This window comes from Acomys russatus, chromosome 31 (assembly GCF_903995435.1).
Source record: "Acomys russatus chromosome 31, mAcoRus1.1, whole genome shotgun sequence".
Lineage (NCBI taxonomy): Eukaryota > Metazoa > Chordata > Mammalia > Rodentia > Muridae > Acomys > Acomys russatus.
The window spans coordinates 31,674,387-31,696,192 of NC_067167.1; the positions used below are offsets into that span (position 1 = coordinate 31,674,387).

A 21,806-nucleotide genomic window follows, 5' to 3' on the forward strand; every position below is an offset into this window, starting at 1 on the left:
GAGGTCAACCTGGTCTACAAAGTGAGTCCAGGACAGTCAAGGCTACATCGAGAAACCCTGTCTCGAAAAAACAAAAAAACAGAAAAAGAAAGAAACATAAGTGTCCACATAACATGAGCTACCCAGCTTTCTTCAGCGGAAACAAAACATAAGCTACTCATTCAGGTGAGACGTGCTGTAAGCTGCCGAGCTAAAGCAAACAGATTGGACTCATGAACACGAGAAGTGGCTGTGTTTGGAAAAGCTCACAGCAGGCTCCCACACTTTCAAACTCTTGCCGCAATCTGCAGTCTCGGGAGATGTCAATCACTACTTGCGGTGTTTTTGCACAGCACTTGGTAGACAGAGGATCTGGCTGCAATTATGATCTTATTCTGGATTGAGCCCAGCTAACAATACAGCATAAAACAGTCTCAGACATATACTCCAAAAAGATCGTTCCTCAACTCTGACCTCCCCCAGAGCTTCTGGCAATGTGAGTAGGACACTTTTTTTTTTTTTTTTAATTGTAGCAACGTGAGCCTGTTAATAGCTTGATGTTGCGCTTGGATGAACGGGGTGATTGATTTGTGACAGGAGGGAGTCATTTTAGTCGCTGCCTATTGGGGTCACCACTCTTCAAACACTAATTCTCAGGCCAACCCACTACTGATGACAGAGAAGCGGATCGCCAGATGTCCTAGAATTCAAGGCAGACAGATATGGCATTATTTCTCTTTTTGTCTAAAGCAATACGTCATCCGCAAGCCCAGGTTTTAGGTCCTTTCTGCTGTCATCGCTCGCAGAGGCTTTTCTGACACTGGCAAACCGAAACCCCAAAGCCTTTTTGGCGCCAGGGTTTCTGCGTGGGTTGTGGGTTTCTACCCCCACAGCATACAGCAATGAGTGGTGGGGAAAGCAAAACACTAGAGGAATGAGGTGTTTTCATAACGTCATTTGTTTAGTCTAGATGAGGAATGCTGTTCTTTCACGACAGGAAAGCTGTGAGTCCCAGAAGCTGGAACTCAGATCAGAGACTATCCTGCACACCGGGGAATCCTGCACCCGGGAGTCCATCACGTGGCGTTTGCTTCCTTAGAGGGTGGCGCGAACCCCATAGGGCGACACCGGATCTTGGTGGCTCCGGGTGGGACGAGGGTGCGTCCTGAGTGCTCGCAAGGTAGGAGAAGCCAGACACAGGGGAGAGACGCCCGCGAGCGGGAAGCAGCAGGAAGAGGCGGGATTCCAGTCCTTTGTCTCGGGGCCAAGACTCGGATCCCGCAGCTAGAGCGAGACCAAGGGGCGTGGCCAAGAAGACCACGCCCACGGCAGGTCTTTAAAAAGCCGGCGCGCGCGCTCCCGCCAGTTTTCCGACTCGCCCGCGGCCTCTTTCCGTCCCCGGCCTCGCTAGCTCCGCCCGCCGCGTGCTCCCGCCTCCCACTCGGGTGAGTCCTAGGCAGCCTGCGCCCCGCGGTCCCTGTCATCTACACCCCTGCTCCTGACCATGCTCCCACCCATCATCCCACCTCTACCCCATTGCGGGGTTCATCTGGCACACCTGCAGTCGCCCCTTAGGCCATCCCGGCCCTGGGACCTTGAGTCCTTGGGGCAGGTAAAATATCACCTTCACCCCGGTGACCTTTAATCACCGATCCTGTTCTCTGAGGAAAAGGCGAGTTTCTCGTGGCCGCCAGTCCCTCTTTTTTTAGTCTCAAGCTTTCAACCCGGGGCCAATTCTCCCTTGTCTTCGGGTAGAGGGAGTTAGATGCTTTGGGGCTCCTGTACCCCAAGTGTCTGCATGCCCAACCCCGACGACCTTTTTGGGAATTGGGTGGGCGCTCTTGGGGTGGTGGGCGTCTCCACAACCGGCCGAGCCCCAATTCTTTCCCTGCGGCGAAACGGAGCTCCTGCCATCGCCTTTGTTTGGTTGTCGCTGCCCACCAGGCATAGAATCCTAAATGTAGAAGAAACCTCAGTAAAATTCCGGTTGAACCTTGCTAGCTTCCCCCCCCCCCTCCCTTTCTACCTTTCAAGTACAAACAGGGATGCAATGTTGCTTGGTTCTGAAATTCTGCAACAGGTCTTAGAAGTCCCAATCTGGGTTCAGAGCTGGATTCTGGTGTAGGCATCCCTGGGGTGAGGGGAGTGCTCTGGGAATCATTGCCCCTGGAAGGCTGGACTTTGAACTCTATTTGTTTAAATGATTACTCAAAAGTTTGGCCTGTTTTGTTTGGGCAGCATACCGCGTACACTTTTACTTTATAAATGCTTTTCAAAACAGAAAAAAAAAATCCATATTGGATGTAGTAATTTTTTTTTAACGTGGACAGCAAAAATAGTTTAATTGGTGGCTTTTCTTATGTGTGCTAAATCTCTACTTATGTAAAAACCAAGAATCCAGAAAGGACGACAAGGTGCCCTGTACTTGGACCCAGATGCCTCAAGAAACAGTTAAATGGTGGGTTTCAAAAGAAAGAATCGCACAGTCTCAAAACTGCAGACAAGCGGTATTTGTGATCCCATTCTCTGCCATTCTTTCGTTGTTCCTGATAAATCTATCACTACGTCTCAAGGCCTTTTGTCCCATGCATTCTTTTTATAGCCACGCTGCCATAGAAGTATACATCCCACGATTCCTTGGGGCACTGTTTGTTTAGTTATCTTCAATATGTTTGGTGCACACCTTAGCACTCATTAACTGAGGAAAGAGGTAAGAACAAATGTGCTGTTGTGGGAAGCAGTGGATAGAACTCTAACATTTTATCCAAAGCTTTTTTTTTTTTTAGAGATTTATTTATTGTCACATTATAGATGGCTGTGAGCCACCATGTGGTTGCTGGCAATTGAACTCAGGACCTCTGGAAGAGCAGGCAGTGAGTGCTCTTAACCTCTGAGCCATCTCTCCGGCCTATCCAAAATTTTTTTTTTTTTTTTTTTTTTGGTTTTTTTGAGACAGGGTTTCTCTGTGTAGCCTTGGCCATCCTGGACTCACTTTGTAGACCAGGCTGGCCTCGAACTCACAGTGATCCGCCTGCCTCTGCCTCCCGAGTGCTGGGATTAAAGGCGTGCGCCACCACGCCCGGCTTCAAAATTTTTACCATAAATTGTTAGCAGATCCCTCCCAGTTTTGTTTTCAGAATTTTGGCTGATAATGGAATATGCCAAAGACCACGCTCCGATCAGTACTGATTGGATGACCGTCCTGGTGAAATTGCACAATGGTAAACTTGAGGCAAATTGTATCTTTACGAAAAGATTGCATAAATGTTGGTATCAAGTGCGTGGATGGCAGAAAGCGAGGTGCCAGATCCAGGCATGACCCTGGCGATAATTAACTCCGGAGAGCTAGTCTTTAATTTTTGTCCTGTTACAAATTAGATGAATCAAATGACACGGGGAGAGAGGGAGGCCTCTAAGGGCGAGGAGGCGTAGCATGGGAGGGCAGAGATGAAGTCTGGAGTGTGATTCCCAAGACAGTACCCATTGGTTTGATGCCCTTAACAAATTAACAATTAACTTACTGTCTTAGAAAATAGGTGTAATAGAATACTGAGAGGGGGAGAGGGGAGGAGTGGCGTGTGTGTGTGTGTGTGTGTGTGTGTGTGTGTGTGTGTCTGTGTGTAAGTTCAAGGTGCAGCCCCAGGGATGTGTGTGTGGTGGGTTCCTTGGGATTTTACACCACATTCTGCACTTTTCTGAAACTTGAGGTGCCGTGGTTCTCCTGGGCCTTCCCTCTGTCCGCAGCCCTTCAGAGGTTTCCTTGGTGCTCCATCCCTGCTGGACTGGCATTGGCTTGCCACCTTTTTGGTTCTCTGAGTTGGGTATCAGCAAGCACCCTCTCTGCTGACTTCCTAGGGATTCTGTTTTTGTGCCACAGGTCTTTTTACAGTCCTGTGAAATATCTGGACCTCTTCTCCAGATGTGTGTGCTTTTTTCGTTTTACGCTGTTCATAGTCCTGGGTATTTGAACCCAGGACCTTGTGAGTACTAAGCAAGGACTCTAAATGGAGCTACAATCAGCCCTTTTCTTTTTTCTTTTTGAGACAAGGTTTTGAAAAGTTTCCAAGGCTGGCCTTGAACTTTAGATTGTCTTGTCATAGTCTCCCAACGAGCTTGGATTTGCTGATCTGTGCCTGGTCAAAAACGTTTTTTAAATATATAAAATACAGTGTGGGGGTGGGGTGGGGACTGAGCTCACCAGGCCCCAGATTTAAAGGGATTGTATTTCTCACATTAGAAATCAAGACCCAGAAGAATGTCTCTCATTCCACATTCTAGGGGCACAAGGCACAATTTTGGAATGTTAAATCCTTCTGTGGTAAATTGTAGAGGAAGAAACAAGCATCGTGTGTTATTGTGTGTGATTCATTTGCAGAGCTAGGCTAGCTTGGTCCTCACATTTTTTTATGAGTTCCTCCTGCCAACAGTACTAATTGCTTTTGGCTAATAATAAAAGATCAGGCGGATTATGATACTTGAAGGTGAAGGGACCTGGCAGCTAACTGTAGAGAGGTTTCCTGGTGACTTCCCAAGAGGAAAAATGAAGAGACACTTGAATCCAGTACAGCAAATACTAAGAGCCTTTGCTGTAGTCACAGATGACAGACAATGCCACCACAGCATCTCTGGCTGGTGGTGCACTCTATTGCTGTCCTAAGTCAAATTGGTAGTTTTGTTTTCAAAGTTAATATCTGCCAGAGTTTCCATCCATAAAATGGGAGTCATGGAAATACCTACTTAAGCTGTGGAGGTTAAATTAATAAACTACCTAAAAAATGAATATGGTAAACATTACAGGAGTTTTGTAATTATTACCACCTGTTACGGAACAGGCACTATTGTAAGGGTGTTTTGCATATATTGTTTAATCTTAGGACCGTTTTCTTTTCCTGTGTGTCTGGGGTTTTTTGTTGTGTTTTTTGAGACAGGGTTTCTCTGTGTAGCCTTGGCTGGCCTCAAACTCACAGAGATCCACCTGCCTCTACCTCCCAAGCGCTGGGATTACGGGCACATGCCACTGCACCTGGCATGGTTTTCATTTGTAAAACAAGAGAACTAGCAGGGAAAATATAATCAGCCTTTTTTATCTGTCAAGTAAGCAGGAGTCTTGGCATCTAAATGTAGGTCTCTGTGTAAAGGTTATGAAGACTCTGCGTTGTTTGAAAAATGAAATATCAGGTTATATTCATAGATTGGAGATTACTATGGAATACAGTTGGGTCCAGAGATTACTAAATTTACAGCATAGCTGTTTTTAATTACAGAATGTGACTGGGCAGGTACCGCCCCAACATCCATGCCAAGAATTTTGCGGTACACCCGTTGAAAAGCATTGTGGTAACAACATGCACAGTAGTTAAAATGGAGAGGCCAAGTTCAGCTCCATTGAAGGGAGGTTTCTTTCCATGGTGAAATTAACCTTTTGTCAGCACAGAGAAGGAACAATTTGAGCCTGCACTGACTTCACTGCGTGGCTGGGTGCTGGGTGCTGGGTGGGCAGGAAGGAAGCCATTCCTGACCTTGTAACAGGGAACTCAAAGCTGGAGAACTCTTGGTGAGCTAAACCTTTAAATGGGGAAAAAAAAATCAGGGGAGTTTTGGGGACAGCTTCAAACCGTGAGTCTGCTTTGCTCCTTTGGAGGTCAGTGACTTCAGCAGGCACGTGCAGTTGGACGTGGTGCCACATCCACGCCCGGGGGTGTTCCTGAAGGAAAGGTGGCTACTCGCACCTGCTCTCTCAGTAAATCCACCCCACCCTTTTTCAGATTATAGGTCAAGGGGTTATGACTTTGCTAGGGTCACAGAGGTGGTAGCTGGCTTTCAGACCCAAGTACTTCAAATCCTAACTTCCACACTCATTGTGTCGCATGAGGAGTGTCAGTAAGCGGCCTCAAGGTAATGTGTGCTTCCGTTGTCACGGCAGACATTGCTCCAGTAATCCTCAGTGCACAGCCTGGGCTGAACTTACTCCTCCTCAAGGAACATACACTATCAGTGGATACACAGGATAAAACTGTTTTACCATCTCGATAAAATTAAAGCCATGCTAAAATGCGTTTACTTAGGTGTGTGTGTGTGTGTGTGTGTGTGTGTGTGTGTGTGTGTTGTAAACATACTTGTCTCTCTATGTGTGTATCTGGTATAAACGCGCGCGCGCGCGCGTGTGTGTGTGTGTTGTAAACATACTTGTCTCTGTGTGTGTGTATCTGGTATAAATGCGTGCGTGCGCGCGCGCATGTGTGTGTATTATAAACACATTTGTGTGTATGTGTGTATGTGTGGTGTAAACACATTTGTGTGTGTATGAACATTCGCACGTGTGTACACGCATGGTTGGAGGCCAGAAGTCAATATTGGGAGTCTTCCTTGATCACTTTAATTTTATTTATTTGTTTGTTTGATTATTTTGGTTTTTCAAAACAGGGTTTCTCTCAGTAGCTCTGGCTGTCCTGGAACTTGTTCTAGAGACCAGGCTGGCCTGAAAACTCAGAGATCTACATGCCTACACCTCCCGAGTGCTAGGATTAAAGGTACCACCACCTCCTGGCTATTGTTCATTTGTTTTTAATAACGACTAGCCTGCCCCTGGGGCTCACCGATGCAGCCACAATGGCTAGCCAATGCGCTCTAAAGATCAACCTGTCTGTTTCCTCTGTGTTCAGACTGCACGCTGCTGTGGCCAGCTTTGGGGTCCATACTGGAGAGCCAAACTCAGGCCCTCATGAGTTTGTGCAGCCAGGCACTTGACAGACTGCACTGTCTCATCAGCCCTGGTTACATACTTTCAAAAATCATTTTATGTATATGGATGTGGTGCTTGCATGCCTGTATGTGTACTTCAGGTGTGCCTGGCTCCCAAGGAGTCCAGGAAAAGGGTTGGATCCACTGGATGTGGAATTATAGAAGGTTGTGAGCTGCTGTTTGGGTGCTAGGAACCGAACCCAGATCTTCTGGAAGAGCGGCAAGTGCTTTTAACCACCGAGTCACCTCTCCGGCCTATTTACTTATCTTTACCACCAAAAGACAAGACCCTAAGAAACAGACTCTCTCCCTTATAACTGGTGTGTGTGTGTGTGTGTGTGTGTGTGTGTGTGTGTGTGTGTGTGTGTGTGTGTGTACATGTACTCTGTTGGGGGAGGGGATTGCCCTTGGTCGACAATGTATTTATTTATTTATTTATTTATTTATTTATTTATTTATTTTTGAGACAAGGTCTTACTAGGCAGGGAGCTCATCGTTTGTTTGTTTGTTTGTTTTTGTTTTAGCTGGTCTGGTTGGCTGGAGAGCCCCTGAGACCCTCCTATCTCCTCCCACCCCTAGCTCTGAGATTACTGAATTCTTAGAGCTCTGTAAAGAAGGGACTGCAGTCCCCGCTTTTCAGGAGGGGAATGACAAATACTGTTGGCTACACAGCCCGGGCTCTCACTGCATGGTTACTCAGGGTTAGTGTTGGAGAGCACGGGTGAAGATTTGGCTTTCTTACAAGGAGCCAGACAGAACGGGTAGCAGGTTACCAAGACACGGAGGCTCCGCTCTTGGCACTGCTGTGTTTACCAGCTAAGAGAATTAGACTCCAGAGGTAGCTGGAGAGCAGAAGAGAGAAAATGCCTCAGACTAGTAGGGGGTGCAGGCTAATTTCTAGTTAACTACAGCTTTCAAATACAAGCTTTGCCAAGGGCCATCATATTAGGGACAGTACCACTAATTACAGTCCTTAACAAGCCTCTCTTCCTCCCCAAAGGTGGCTCAAGATGAAGCTGGTTTATAAAAATTTCCCCTTTTGAGAGAGTAGACAACAGCCAGGTTTCCAGGGTAATGGTGAAGCCTTTTATGTGGCCATGTGGAAGCTGGCAGCATTTGAAGTCTGGAGTTATTCACGGAGCCGCTCTGAACCGTTAGTATTCCATCAGGTGACTTCGGCTCCAGATGGGGACATGTACACGTTCAGTACAACAGGTTCATTCTTTTGAGGGGCCAGATACAGAACTAGTAGTGTGACAATGACTTGGTCCATGGGGCCAAAAAGATAGCTCATTGGTTAAAAGAGCACTTGCTACCCTTGCTGAGGACTGGGATTTGGGTCCTAGGACCCACTTGATGTCTCAAAACCAGCTGTAATACCAGTTCCAAAAATCTGTTGCCTTCTTCTGGCCTGTCCAGGCACTGCACCCATGTGATACATAGACATATGTGCAGGTAAAATGCCTAAATATATGAAGTAAAAATAGATCTTTTTCTTTCTTTTTTTAAAAATTTTTATTTAATTTTAATTTATGTGCGTTAGTGTGAGGGTGTCAAATCTTGGAGTTACAGACAGTTGTGAACTGCCATGTGGGTGCTGGGAATTGAACCTGGGACCTTTGGAAGAGCAGACAGTGTTCTTAACCACTGAGCCAACTCTCCAGCCCCCGTAAAAATAGATCTTAAACACACACGCACGTACGCATGCGCGAGCATTAAGAGTGACTTGACCCCTGTGGTCACTGTGCAGGTCTCACTAGTTAACTAAAGAGCATCTTCACACAGGTGAATCAGATTTAGCCTCTAGCCATGTCCAGGAGATTAACTCTCTCTGATTTGGGTTTTTAGACTTAGGAGAAGCAGGAAGGGAAGGTTTCACATATTTGCTGACATGTTCTGTGTGTTGGCATGTAAGCCAAGCACTTCAGTCAGGTATGATGGGTCAATTCTAGTTCTGGAAATTACACTGAGAACCCATGAACAAGACTAAAAGCAGAAAAGGCCAGTGTCTGGCCTACGCTGCAAAATGTGCGGAAAGTGGGATTTTATTTGTGCTCTTAACATTCTGTAAATGAGCGCATGGGATTGGGGAAAAGGCACGCAGCCCAGATTGCTCAGTGCAGAGCCAGGCTGCTATGATTAATGGCAGCTGTTGCGGAGGAGCGCGGCCAAAGGCTCAGAGGGGGGAAAAAAATGAAGCCTTGCATTCCTTAAAAACATGCACAGCAATGCCAGGAGTGACAGGAATGGGAGGTTGTCGTGTGTTCTGCCAGAGCCAGGTCCCGTCCATCGGGGCTCACACCGAACACGTGAAGATGAACAGCCAGCACTGTAGGTGTTAAGGTCCAGGAATGAGGTGACTAGTCAGCTAAGGGTTCTCTCTGTGGCTCTGCAGCTATGCTTGGAGGCTGTTCTGTTGGTTTTTCTTACTGACGGAGGATTTTATCTTTACAGCTCCTCTCTATGGAAACTTGACCGTTCCTGGCTTATAAGACAAGCCCAGCATTGCAAAGGGGCCCAAAACAGTTTTTCTTTCTCTCTGCTCTTCCATCATGGATCGGGTATACATACAAAACACATAGATAGCGACTGACTCTCCCTGCCCATCGGCTGTCCTGGAACGGAGAACACTAACCCCACAGAGGCGCCCTGGGGATAGTTTTGCCTATAGCAAAGAAAGGGCTCTTCCAAATCTTAACGAAAGCCCCTGAGATGGGCGGGACTTTTAATGTCTAGATACAAGCCACGTGAGCTGGTGGCAGGTGGGAGAAGTCTGAGATGTGGTCAAAGCGGAAGAGCTAGGAGCTTAGCAAGCACAGTGTGGCAGAAGGCCCAGGCATTTCCTGAAACGAGACATACTGACCCTTGGCCGCAGTGGCACGCACAGCAGGGCAAGAAAGAGAACATAACCTCCTTAAGCAAACTAAATCCAGACTGCCTGCCTGGAAAGAACGACAGAAATGGTCAGTTAGGTTTCTTTCTTAAATACGTCTGAATGTCACTCAAGGACAACCTGATCTAAGCTTGGTCTTGAGGGAGCTGTCCTTCCTCATTGAGTATGCTCCAGAGATGGATGCCAGGATGAAAGAAAGCTGGCTACCAGGCTGCTATCAAATTGCTTGTGTTTAATATGATAGGTCACATACCTTGATAATAGGTGTGCCTCAACAGCCATGTGATTACCTGTAAGTCTGGACCTGGCCTCTGGTCTCCTTGGGGCGCATGAGGCATCCTCCAGCAGATGTGTCTAACACACTTGAGCACTGCGGAACACACGGGAGGGTGACCTCCGAGGCCAGGGCAGTCAGCATCAGTCACTACGTGTGCTTCCAACTCACGCCAATGCAGGCTGTCAGAGCTAGTACTGTGTGTCTTGGGCTTAAGTTTCACTTGGGGGTTTAAACAATGGACACCTGTTGTCACTGAGGGGAATGAAAGAAAGATTGATGCAACATCAAGGGGGGGGGCTGGGAGAGTGGATGGCTTCAGGGCAAGCCTTGTGGCACCTGTGGACCCCTGGAATGCTCTTACTCCTGGCTTGGCAGAAGTAGTTTCTCTCTCTCTCTCTTCTTTTTGGTTTTTCGAGACAGGGTTTCTCTGTAGCCTTGGCTGTCCTGGACTCGCTTTGTAGACCAGGCTCGCCTCGAACTCACATCAAACCTCCTGCCTCTGCCTCCCAAGTGCTGGGATTAAAGGCATGCCCCACCACACCCAGCCCCAGAAGTAGTTTCTTTTTGCAAATGGATACCCATGACTTTAGTGCTAACTAGTGCTTTCAGTCAGGTCTTTGTGTGGAGTGGTGTTGATGTTGTTCATTTCAAGGGACAGGCTCTGGCCTCACATGGTTTGGAAATCAAATTCAGTGGCTGATATAACCGAGGAGTTCTGTACAGACGAATCCGGGGCTCAGAGGCTCAGCATGCTTCTCTTCCTCTGTGCTGGCATCACAGGGTACAGTAGCTTCTTCACCCCGTCCTAAAGCGCAGCTCTGGGTTTACCTTTCACTTAAGCCGGACTGGCGGGAGGAGGCGATGTGTTCATACATGCTTGAGGATTGTCATAATGTGAGTGGTTGGTTCTATCCAGAATGCCTGTTTAGAACCCAAACCCCATTTTGGGTTGCTGGTTGGGCTGTCTCCCAGCAAGGCTGATGGGAGACAGGGTGCAGCAAACTGAGGACTAAATGGAGGAATGCCACTATCATAGGGGCTCGTGGGCAGGGGGTTCCTTTCTTCTTTTGCCATGTCGGGATGGTGCCTCACCTGAAGACACAATCTTGGAAGCAGAGACCAGGATCCCTCACCAGACACCACGCCTGCCAGCGCCTTGGTCTTGAAACTTCCTGCCTTGAGAACTCCAAGAAACCCATCTCTGTCCTTTAGAGACTGCCCAGCCGGAATCTGTTTCGGCAGCACAACACAGGAAATCAGTGCTTTCAAGCTGTGGGTGGTGAATGCTCTGTGCAGGAACCCTACCGACATGACCTGTTTTGCTCAGCAAATGGCCTGGCATGATCCCAAACACCTATAGCCTAAACAAATACACTAGGAGGCCGGGATGGTTTCTTAGCAGACACTGCAAATGTCAGGGCTTTTGAGAAAATCCAGATATATTCTGGTTGGCCAGAGCCCATGTTTGTCTAGCTCAGCATGTAAGGGCCCTTCCTCCTGCCTCAGGAGGGTGGGGGTGGAGGGGGTGGGTGGGAGAAGGGGGGGGGGGTGGGGCTTATCCTTTCTTGCTGTTGCCAAAGACATGCCTCTGCCCATGAACCCCCTGCTGGCCCTTTTGGTGACGTGTTGTCATGTACCAGGCGCAGGTTTTTCTGAACCTGAAGATGAGTTCACTGGCTCCGCAGGCTCATGGTCATTGTAGCATAGCAGTAAGTCCTCGCCTAGGTCTATTTGCTTCTGCTCTGACGTACCCTAAGCTGCATTACATTATAAAGGAGCTTGTTTGGACTGACTGTTGTGGTGGCTGTAAAGTCTAAGATTGGTTACCACAGAGCTATGTGCTGTCCCATGTGTGGTAGAAAAGTGGAAGGGTAAAACAGGCGTGTTCCTACAGAGAGCGTGGGAGGTGCATTCTAGCAGCCTTCTATTGCCAATAACTAATGCACCCTTTATGTATGTGGAACCGTGGAACCCCCAGAGCCAAATACTACCACTAGGCCCAGCCCCCTAATGCTGTCATGTGGAGAAATTAAATTTCTGTATGAGTTTTTTTGTTTTTCAAGACAGAGTTTCTCTGTGTAGCCCTGGCTATTCTGGACTCGCATTGTAGACCAGGCTGACCTCGAACTCACAGCGGTCCACCTGCCTCTGCCTCCCAAGGGCTGGGATTAAAGGCGTGCACCACCGCCGTCTGGCTCTGCATGAGTTTTTGTGGACACTAACGGCACTCAAGTGTCTAAATGCTCACCTGACTTTTGGCTTCAAGTGCTCATTTCAAGCCTATGTGTGCTAAGAGAGATGTTCCCTCCCCATTACTTTGGGTGAAAGCCTAGGGACAAGGTGCCCACTGCAGAAATTAACTGTATAAATACTGAATAAATGTCTCATCAGTAAACGTAATGGTGTTCCGGGTCCACCTTAATGGTTGTATGAAGATCTACCCCTTTTATCAACACTGCCATGTATTCTGATTTATACATAGGTTTATATTAAACGTCAGCTTTTATAACCAGCCATTTTTAGAAAGGCAGGAGACACATCCAGAAACCTAGCAGGCAATGGCTGCAAATATCCCTCACAGAAGGCAAGCCCCAAAACAGTGTTGGGAAAGGGGGTAGTGCCACGGAAACACGTTCCTGTCTTAGCAGGCCAACTTGGTGTACTGGCTCAGGCACCTGAGAAAGCTGGCATTCAGAAGCCAGCCAGTTAAAGCTGTCCCAGGAGGCTAGCTTGTTAGCCGGATTAGAGGATGTTGCCCCTTCATCATAGACAGTCTAGGGCTTAACCTTGTATTTCCCCATGTTTGGGGGCTGTTCCCACATACTTTCACAGTCACTGCTGAAAGGGGGACTTGGTAGCATTTTTCTGTAGGCCTGACAAGCCTGTCTGAGGGGGGAAACCAACTGTTTTGGCTGGACTAGGGGCCTTTGGGGTTAGTGAAGCACACAGCAACTTACTTGGCAGCCATGGGGACATGTTTGTTGTGGTGACCTCCGGGGTCCTAGGAGGTTGTACCAGCCATAGACAGCTATCTGAGCTGTAACTGGACCGTGAACGCTAGCAGACATATGTAAGTATGTTCATAGCTTATGTACATTAAGTGTTTAAGAATTTAATGTCTTTACAGTGGCTTAAACACGTAGCAAATGACTCTACTTAAATGTAAGGTTTCCAGCTGAGTTTTTAAAAGATTGGTTAAGAGGTGGGTGTGGGAGGGAGCAGTGTCTGCCTCTCTGGTCTCGTATTAATTCCTGTGCATTCTAGTGGCTTATTCTCCATTGTACTTCGGTGACCTGTCTGTTCCACTGAATGCAAGTCCTTTGTCTTCTAGGGGGAAAAGGCTGCCTGAGCCAGTTTCCTAATGACAGCTATCATTTAGGAGAGATGGGGCTATGCCTTTGAAAGATGCAGTTTGGATTGTTCATGAAGAAGCAAGATCTGCGAGGTCTCCTGGGCTTAAACAGCCCGTGGGGAGCTTGTAGGACAAGCATAGGGCATCCTAATGCATCCTTTGTTCCCGCAGAATGCCTGTCTGGGGCGGTGGAAACAAGTGCGGGGCCTGCGGGAGGACCGTTTACCACGCGGAGGAGGTGCAGTGTGATGGGCGGAGCTTCCACCGCTGCTGCTTTCTGTGCAGTGAGTATCGCTGCAGGCGACATACACACCTCCGCGCCCCCTTTCAAAAAACGACGTGTGAAAAGCTGGAGTTTAACTTTTTGAAGAAAAATAACAAAAATAGCTAAGAGTGATCTTTTAGACTGACAGGTGGTTTCTGTGTGTCTTAGGTCTTAAAATACTGTGAGGACCAAGCCCAGAGGGAAGAGCTCCTGGCCCCTCATTCCTGCCATTTGGCCTTTATATTTGTGTCACACACACACACACACACACACACACACACACACACACACACACACACACACATACACACACACACACACACACACACACACGTCCAGGCTGCAGTGAGGGCTTGGAGGTAGTTGGGCAGTCTGTCACCTACCAAAAGTTTCTGGCACACTCCATGTGTTTGGCTTGGTTTTGAGAAATTGATCTTTCCAGTTTTCTCTCTGGCATACTCTTAAAAAAAAAAAAAAGAAAAAGAAAAAAAAAAACTCTTACCACACCGAGGACTGAAGTTCCGAGTCTACAAACTTAGTCCCTACAGAACTTCAGAACTGAACGCCCATGGCAGTGCCCTCAAGCTTCCGTGTTGTGGTGACACTCCCCCACCCCCACCCCCACGTGACCCTAAAATTATTTTCGTTGCTACCTCATAGCTGTAATTTTGCTACTGTTATGAAGTGTTGTGTAATTATCTGATAGCCAGGATATCTGCTGTGTCGTCCCCCCCGCACCCCCCCAATGGGAGTGGCGACCCCCACGTTGAGAACCACTGCTTTAACTGCTGTTCTTCATTTGGGAGAAGAGTGTAGGATCCCCTGGGAAGTGTCATTGTTTGTTAGGAGTGTGGGGTAGAAGTAAGTCATGAAACAACCCATGTGTATCTGTATGTTCTAAAGAGTAAACACCCATGAGAGAAACAAGAGACAACCCCTCTTCACAAGGCATGTAAGTCGGAAGTTTCAAAGCAGTAGCCCCGTGGCTTGGCAAGGCCCCCTCGTCAACTACCATGAGGGAAATGGCAAAACTTCCTTAATAATCCATGCCCTGTATAGCGTTATACAGGGAGAAGTACTGTAAGCAGCTATATTTTAAACATAAATTTGTGGGGTCAGTGTGGGGTGTTGCTCGCACCGGGGAGACAGAGCAGGGGGAGCTCTTGAGTTGAGGCCAGCCTGGTCTACAGATCAAGTTCCAAGCCAGCCAGGTGACTTGAGAAGACATTGAGACCGTGTCTCAACAAATTGAGAACCACGGCTGTCAAAAAAATTGCTTAGTTCTTAAGAATTAAACTTTAGGGGAAAAAAACAACCCAAAACCTTCGAATGTGGCTTGTCTTTTGTTTCCACGTGCCAGCATTCAAGTTGCCTGGACCCATGGCTGCTTACTCACAGCAAAAACTAACAGAAAGCTGTGGCTACAAAAGTAACATTATTACATGTGTGGGTTGTTTTTTGTTTTTTGTTTTGGTGAGTTTAGAATGGCTACCCTTCCTCAGATTTGGTTGAACTGTTTCTTTCCCCAGGTAGCAGCTTTTTTTTTTTTTTTTTTTTCCGCTTTGTGAATTTTTTTTAAGGGACTCTGTATTTGAACAGGCAGGTTTAAGCAAAATGTTGGAAATCTGAGAGGCAAATACGTTAGAAGTTCCCATTTTCTTCTGAGTTAAGGCCCGCTGGCTGTACCATAACAAAATCAGTGTTTATTTACTGTCAGGTTCTTCGCTGTCAGCTTTCCTCTTTCCTAAGACTTGTCTCTGCTGTCTGAAGTCCTCACGACGTGATTCAGAGTCACATAGGGATCTTTTGAGAATTTGCTAGAGGCTATGGCTGCAGAGGGCTGAGAGCACGGAGAGTCATTGTTTAAACCTGCTGTGGTAACACGCACGGGCTGTTTTGGTTTTGCAGTCTAGAGTTTGACCTTAGGATCTTGTTCTTGCTCGGCAAATGTTCTGTCAGTGAGCGGCATCCCCAGCCCTAACATAAAGGTTTTTGAGAACAGAGTTTATGTGCACTTACAGTGTGTTAAGACTATTTGGCCTTATGGAACAGGAGGTTATTAGCTTTTTAAGCAAATAGCATTTCAGTGTGGTAGTCCACAGCAGCTGCCATTTATTCTAGAGAACACTTTAGCCTAGGACATCAGAAGCCTGGTATTTAACTGTATTTTAAACCAGGCAGCCAGCTGTTCTTTTGTCTGCCCACCTCCCTCTTTTTAAGGGGGTAAAATCCCTCTCTCTTCTCTACTAAGCTCTGATTTCCAGCCCCACCCAACTGTGCCACCGGTGAGCTTGCTCACAATGGGGTTTTCTCCTCCTTTCTTTCTCAAGCTGATTTGAAGTTTTAGAAAGTGAAATAATGTCTGGCTAAAGCATGATGACGCTTGGCACTTTTATGAAGTGAGGTACGCGAAACATCTTGTGGTAAGAAGTCCATCAAGAAAGAATGCGGTCTCCTGTGAGGCAGGGAAAGCAAATGCTGGCTTCAAACCACTTGCTGGCCTTCGGAGCCACTTAGCACCGCTGGGAAGGCTGCTGGGAGACAGGGCATGGTTTTTTTTTGTTTGTTTGTTTTTGTTTTTGTTTTTCATTCTAGAGTAGGGATGAAAACTAGAACTTTGAATTTAAAACTTTTTATCCAGAGACTATTTGTTGTTGTTGTTGTTGGGGGGGGGGGACACGCTGTAGAGGCAACTGCAAGGCACTCTTTAGTTCTGTATCACGTACCCACTTTTGGAGTGACAAGGCAGAAAGAACGAGTGTTAAAAGCTGGGAGGAAGCGTTTGTCAGCAAAGCATTATTAATTCACTCATCTAATAGGCACTTCTAAAACTCCCTGCTCTTCTGTCACCAGGCAGGTCCTACACAGAAAAGTTTTTGAGTCTCTGATGTTTGCAGTTTTCACATTCTTGTGAAGCAGCTATCATACGTACCACAGAGGCCGGCTACCGAATCCTTCGATGCAGTAGGCTGTGCGCATGCTCGCTCATGGCTTCCGGGAAACCACAGGATAAATTGCACGACAGAGACAACCTTTGTCATTTAGGGATACCACTGTTTTAAGGGGGGTGGGGGAATATGTGTGTGTATATATATATATACATAAATGGTGTTTAAAAATCTACGTTTCCCCGGGGCTTAGTGGTTTGCAGGAAGAACTTAGACAGCACAACAGTGGCAATTCATGATGAAGAAATCTACTGCAAATCCTGCTACGGAAAGAAGTATGGACCAAAAGGCTATGGGTATGGCCAGGGCGCTGGCACGCTCAACATGGACCGCGGCGAGAGGCTGGGCATCAAGCCAGAGAGGTGAGGATGGTACTGTCCTAAGAGTGGGCAGAACAGTTGCTGCTGCCACTCAGGTGCCCGGAGCCCGGGGGCCTGTACACACTTAGCTTAAACTAAACAAGCGGGATCTGCTGTAGCCGCCACTGCAGACTACTCGTCTTTATGATATGCTTTAACATTCGAAATAGTGCCCGCTTTGTGATTATTGCAGGGGCTGCTAGCCCTGGTTTTATTGCCTTTTAACTGGTATCAGGAGAACATACCAAGGAAAGTGACTTAAGTTGACATTCCATGGCACTTTGGAGATCAAGAATCGTGGTGTGTCTGAACCACGAGGCCTTCTCGTGTGCATTTAAGCCGTCCCTGCAGAGTCCTTAGTCACCCGTTTCCTCGGGAAGTTACTGTCCTTTAACTTACAAATTAAAACAGCTTGCTGTTTCTGATCATCTGAGGGAGAAACGCGAAGGGTTAGCCTTCAGTACCAATACCAGGGGGCAGAGTGTTAAATCTATCTGTTCAAGTAACTTGGTGCTTCATTTTCATATTCAGTAATTTCATTTGGAACTTCCCATTTCCTTCCTTCTTTCCTCCTTGTTTTTGAAATAGGGTCTCCTGGTGTGGCCCAGGAACTGCCAAGATAGACTTAGTGGGCACTGTTAAAACGTCTGTGCTTTTTATACTCTCCTTCTAAGTTCATTCCTGATTCCAAAGGTGTAATTTCAATTTTTTTTCAAATTATGTGTTACCACTAAACCTTCCCGTCAATGAAAACTTAAATTTGTCCATGACCCCAAAGGCGTTTGCTGCTGTAACTGGAATATCACGATGCCGAGGGAGGCTGCTCTTTCTTTCTGCTTCTTCTCCACCTCCTCCAGCAATAAGCAAGCTCTGTGCGCGGCCTGTGTCCAGCTGTAACCCTGCCTGCTCCTCCAGGCCATGTTCTTCTCTTCCTTTAGGACCAAGCCTAAGGACTTCCTTTTCCCAGAAGCCTTTCTTAACGACCCAACACCTATGGCATGCCTTTCGATACAGAGTAAAGAGCCTCACAGGGGCTCCCCGAGAGGTAGCACCCACGTGAAGAACAGTCATTAAAGCAGACCAGTGTTTCAGGTGACCCCATCAGCAAGATAACATCCAAGCCCCCCTTTTTATCTGTAATATGAAGTGTCCATATCCTATGAAGGTGTTAAAGGCCAGAGGGAGGTGAACCGTGTAAAGTCCCCTCGGAACTCTGATCTCCAAGTGTTAGGTGTCACTTTAGCAAGTTTTAAAGATCACTTTAAAGGCAGTCATTATCAGCAGGCTGTGAAAGGGGTTTGAACACACATTAATGTAAGATACAATTGACGAGACATACTGTGAATTCACACTCTGAATCGGTCACACACACACACACACACACACACACACACACACACACACACACGGAGGAAGCTCGAAACCACAGACTGAAGAGATGAAGGGGCAGGTGAGATCTTAGAAAAAGTACTCAGTGAAAAATCAGTATTAAAATTTTTTTGACTTTACTTATATGTGTACTTTAACAATGTATTAAACAGTGCAGCTGTCATGCAGCGCACCTGCCGATTTCAGGCTCTGAAATGCCTTGTAGCCCAGGATGTTGTGTGTATTCTAGTGTGCCTGCTTATGAATGGGGGCAAAGCAATCCGTTAGTGTGATTTCACCACCATAAACCCATAAATGACAAATGTACCATTTGTGCCACAAGAAAACAAAAAGCAAAACATCCGAACAGCAGGCAGACTCCAGAAGTGTTACCCAGGAAGAAAACAGAGACTTACACTTCACCTGCTAATGACATACTGAGCAAATAATCTGTAAAACACACCTACCTTCCCTAGTTGTGAACAACTTAAGTCAGTCAATGTGTTTGCAGGTATTTTTAATGCCAGAATTGTTTAACGTTGACTCTGCAATCTCCTGTGAAATACAAAGCTGGCTATGATTAAGCTGCATTGATAGGACTATGGAGAAGTAACTGCAGTCAAAGGCAGTGCTAGGGATTAAATAAATTCTGTTCACACTCAGAGGGACAGGCATTTAAGTTTCAGGTTTGGCTTGATTTTTTTCTACTACTGATGAATTCAGACCCAGGTGAAGTTAGGCCAGCTGCAAGCCAGCGCCTGGGCTGTTTCTTTATCCTGCCTGTTGAGGTGGCCTGTGCGCTTCTGACACTGCCACGGGACAGGTGAAGTTCGCACCTCCCGTTAGCTTACAAGAACATTTGGGAAAATACTGCCTCAATTTCCCTGCCTTTCCTCTAGTGCTCAGCCTCACAGGCCTACAACAAATCCAAACACTTCTAAATTTGCCCAGAAATATGGAGGAGCGGAGAAGTGTTCCAGGTGTGGGGACTCGGTCTATGCTGCTGAGAAGATCATCGGAGCAGGAAAGGTAAACTGCCTCTGATTGGTAACTGCGCTGTCTCGCCTCACATACACACTTCCGTTTAGTGTGTTCTGGCTGAAGACTGGGCTTCTCCAACTGAATTTCCATCAGAATCATTTATTTCTTAAAGTGAACGCCATGCTCAACCATCGTGTTTGAAGGAACCTGGTTTCCTCGGCAACACTTTTTTTCATATGCAGCCTTCTGCCTACTTTTAGGCCTGTACACCACAAGAGGGCACCAGATCACATTATAAATAGTCGTGAGCCACCATGTGGCTGCTGGGAATTGAACTCAGGACCTCTGGAAGAGCAGACAACCACTGAGCCATCTCTCCAAGCCCCAGGAATGCTTCCTTAAAGAAGGCAGAAGCTGCGAGCAACCTGCTATGTACAGGTTCTGCAAGGTATTCAAGGCCAGGACACCAGATGATTAGATACCTGGCCTTGGAAAAGTTAACACTGAGCTGCTAAATTTTCAGCCAGAAAGGCAGCAACTTCCAAAGACCAGGCTGGGTTCATGGGCAAACAGCCCCTTTATGGACCGGGGTGGGGGTGGGGGTGTCTCGCTGTCTAGCTGAGCCAAACTGTATCATGAGGAGGTCGCCCCTGGGCTGACTTTCCGCAGCCACTTGCTGCATCTAAACCATACCAAAGGAAACAGGCCAATTCGGCGTCCTAACGCAGCTCTCTCTTCCAGCCCTGGCACAAAAACTGCTTCCGATGTGCCAAGTGTGGCAAGAGTCTTGAGTCTACAACTCTGACTGAGAAAGACGGCGAAATCTATTGTAAAGGTAAAGTGCATTTGTTCCTGCTAGCCTACTAGTTAACTAGGCATCCGACATAAAAGCGTTCCCCCTCCGGGAGGGCCGGCAGAAAGGAGCCATAGTGCAGTGTTAACTGCTTGTCATTCCCATGTGGAATTCCCACAGGGCTGGGAATCATGCTCACACTGCCTCCTAAGGAGTCTGCTGACTTCCTGCCTTAAGCAGAGCATCTGAGCACATGCCAGTCACAGACGTATAACTTAGCTGGATTTCATGCTTGTCACTCAGCAGGACTGTGCCGCACACTGCAGTGGGAACGCTCCTGCGCTTGCTTCAGACTAGGGCGCTTGTGACAAAGCACATCTTATATCTTAAAGTGACCTCTGGCAGAGTCTCCAGTTTGCTTTTCAATGTGTGGGCATTTGTCTTTAGCAGTGGGAGCAGTTAATGAGCCCTGAGTGATTCTCGCTTTCCTTTTGTAGGGTGCTATGCAAAGAACTTTGGGCCCAAGGGATTTGGCTATGGCCAAGGAGCAGGGGCTCTTGTCCACGCTCAGTAATGGTGTAAACACAGAGCTCAGCATCGCACAGGATCTCCGTTACCAAACGCAAGTGGCCTTCCAGCACTCACTACTGTGACTCTGCCAGTGTCCAGTGCTGTGCGTCACACCACTACCTACACAGGCAGGCTGGACACGACAGCAGTGCACTCTCCCGCTTACTCACCAGCATTTAAAAGCATCTATGTTTGAAATAAAATTTCAGCTTGATTTGGGTACCGTCTCTTAATTAGCCTTTTGGAGCTGTTGTGACTTTAGGAAGTGGAAAATCCTCCAGCACTCACCTGATAGAAACAATTGAGTTGTTAAAATAGCAATTCCTTTCTACAGTAGGATAGCATCTGCACTTTGGGAGTAGAAAAGGGGTTTTAAAAATCATTTTTACTTTTGAGATTTTCATACATACACACAACAAAATGCGATCTTATCACCCCTAAGCTGCTACCCTCAAATCGGTGCCCCTTGGGGAGCTACTGCCAGGTAGCCTACAGCTGCTGGGAGTGGGCAGGCAGGTGAGGCTATCAATCTGTTTGAAGGTGTGCCCACTGGCAGGTTTCATGGTCCCGCTCCCATACACACATGAGCAGCTCTTTTTAGCTGTCAAGCTGCCTCAACTCGTGGGGGACAGGCTACAACCATCACCAATTCAGCTCCTCAGAGCTGGTGGTCAACACTGAGCCCCACTTTCCTTCTGCCTTATCACAGCCTGGTGGGCGTTACTTGTCAGGACAGCTCCCCAGAGTGCAGATGGAAACTATGTTAATATCACTGGGAGGGCTAGGAAGCCGGCTGGGTCCCCAACACCCACATACACGCTGCTGCAGTGGTGCACACCTGTAACCCCAATGGAGCTTACTGACCCAGCTAGGACAACTGAGCTGAAAAGCTTCAGGTTCAGAGGCCACGTCTCAAAAATAGGTGATCAGGTAAAAGCCCTGACACCGACCTCTGGCCTCCGCTGCTCACGTGGGGTAGCGAGGTCCCCACTCTCCACAGGCAGGGCTATAAAGCATCTCTGGGGCTTTGGCTCATGCACTTCATACACAACACTCAAGACCAAAAAAGATAAGCTTTTCCAAGTTTCTTACCTGAATTCCAGAACGAAGCCCAAAATGTTGAATACAAAAATATCTAGCAGTAATAAAAGGGGGAGGGGTGCACTAAAAGCACAAACATCTATAAGAGGGAGGAAACTCAAAAGCCACCAGAACTGGCAAAGATGTGAGGGGAAAAACAAAGCAAAACACCTGGAGGTTATGGGAACACGTATTTTCAA

The 21,806-nt window shown here is 47.2% G+C and overlaps 1 protein-coding gene across 1 annotated transcript; it reads left to right on the forward strand.

Moving 5' to 3' along the window:
• Nucleotides 1-1,263: 1,263 nt before the first annotated feature.
• Nucleotides 1,264-20,745, forward strand: Csrp2 (cysteine and glycine rich protein 2). The gene is made up of 6 exons (XM_051139667.1): nucleotides 1,264-1,424; nucleotides 13,414-13,526; nucleotides 16,649-16,817; nucleotides 19,082-19,211; nucleotides 19,905-19,998; nucleotides 20,454-20,745. The coding sequence occupies exons 2-6, from the start codon at nucleotides 13,415-13,417 to the stop codon at nucleotides 20,528-20,530; spliced, it is 582 nt and encodes a 193-aa protein (XP_050995624.1). The 5' UTR covers nucleotides 1,264-1,424; nucleotide 13,414; the 3' UTR covers nucleotides 20,531-20,745.
• Nucleotides 20,746-21,806: the final 1,061 nt, after the last annotated feature.

Coding starts and splice junctions, on each gene's coding strand:
- Csrp2 (XM_051139667.1), top strand. CDS start 13,415: ATGCCTGTCTGGGGCGGTGGAAACAAGTGCGGGGCCTGCGGGAGGACC. Junction 13,527..16,648: donor CCGCTGCTGCTTTCTGTGCA/GTGAGTATCGCT, acceptor CCCGGGGCTTAG/TGGTTTGCAGGAAGAACTTA. Junction 19,212..19,904: donor AGATCATCGGAGCAGGAAAG/GTAAACTGCCTC, acceptor TCTCTCTTCCAG/CCCTGGCACAAAAACTGCTT.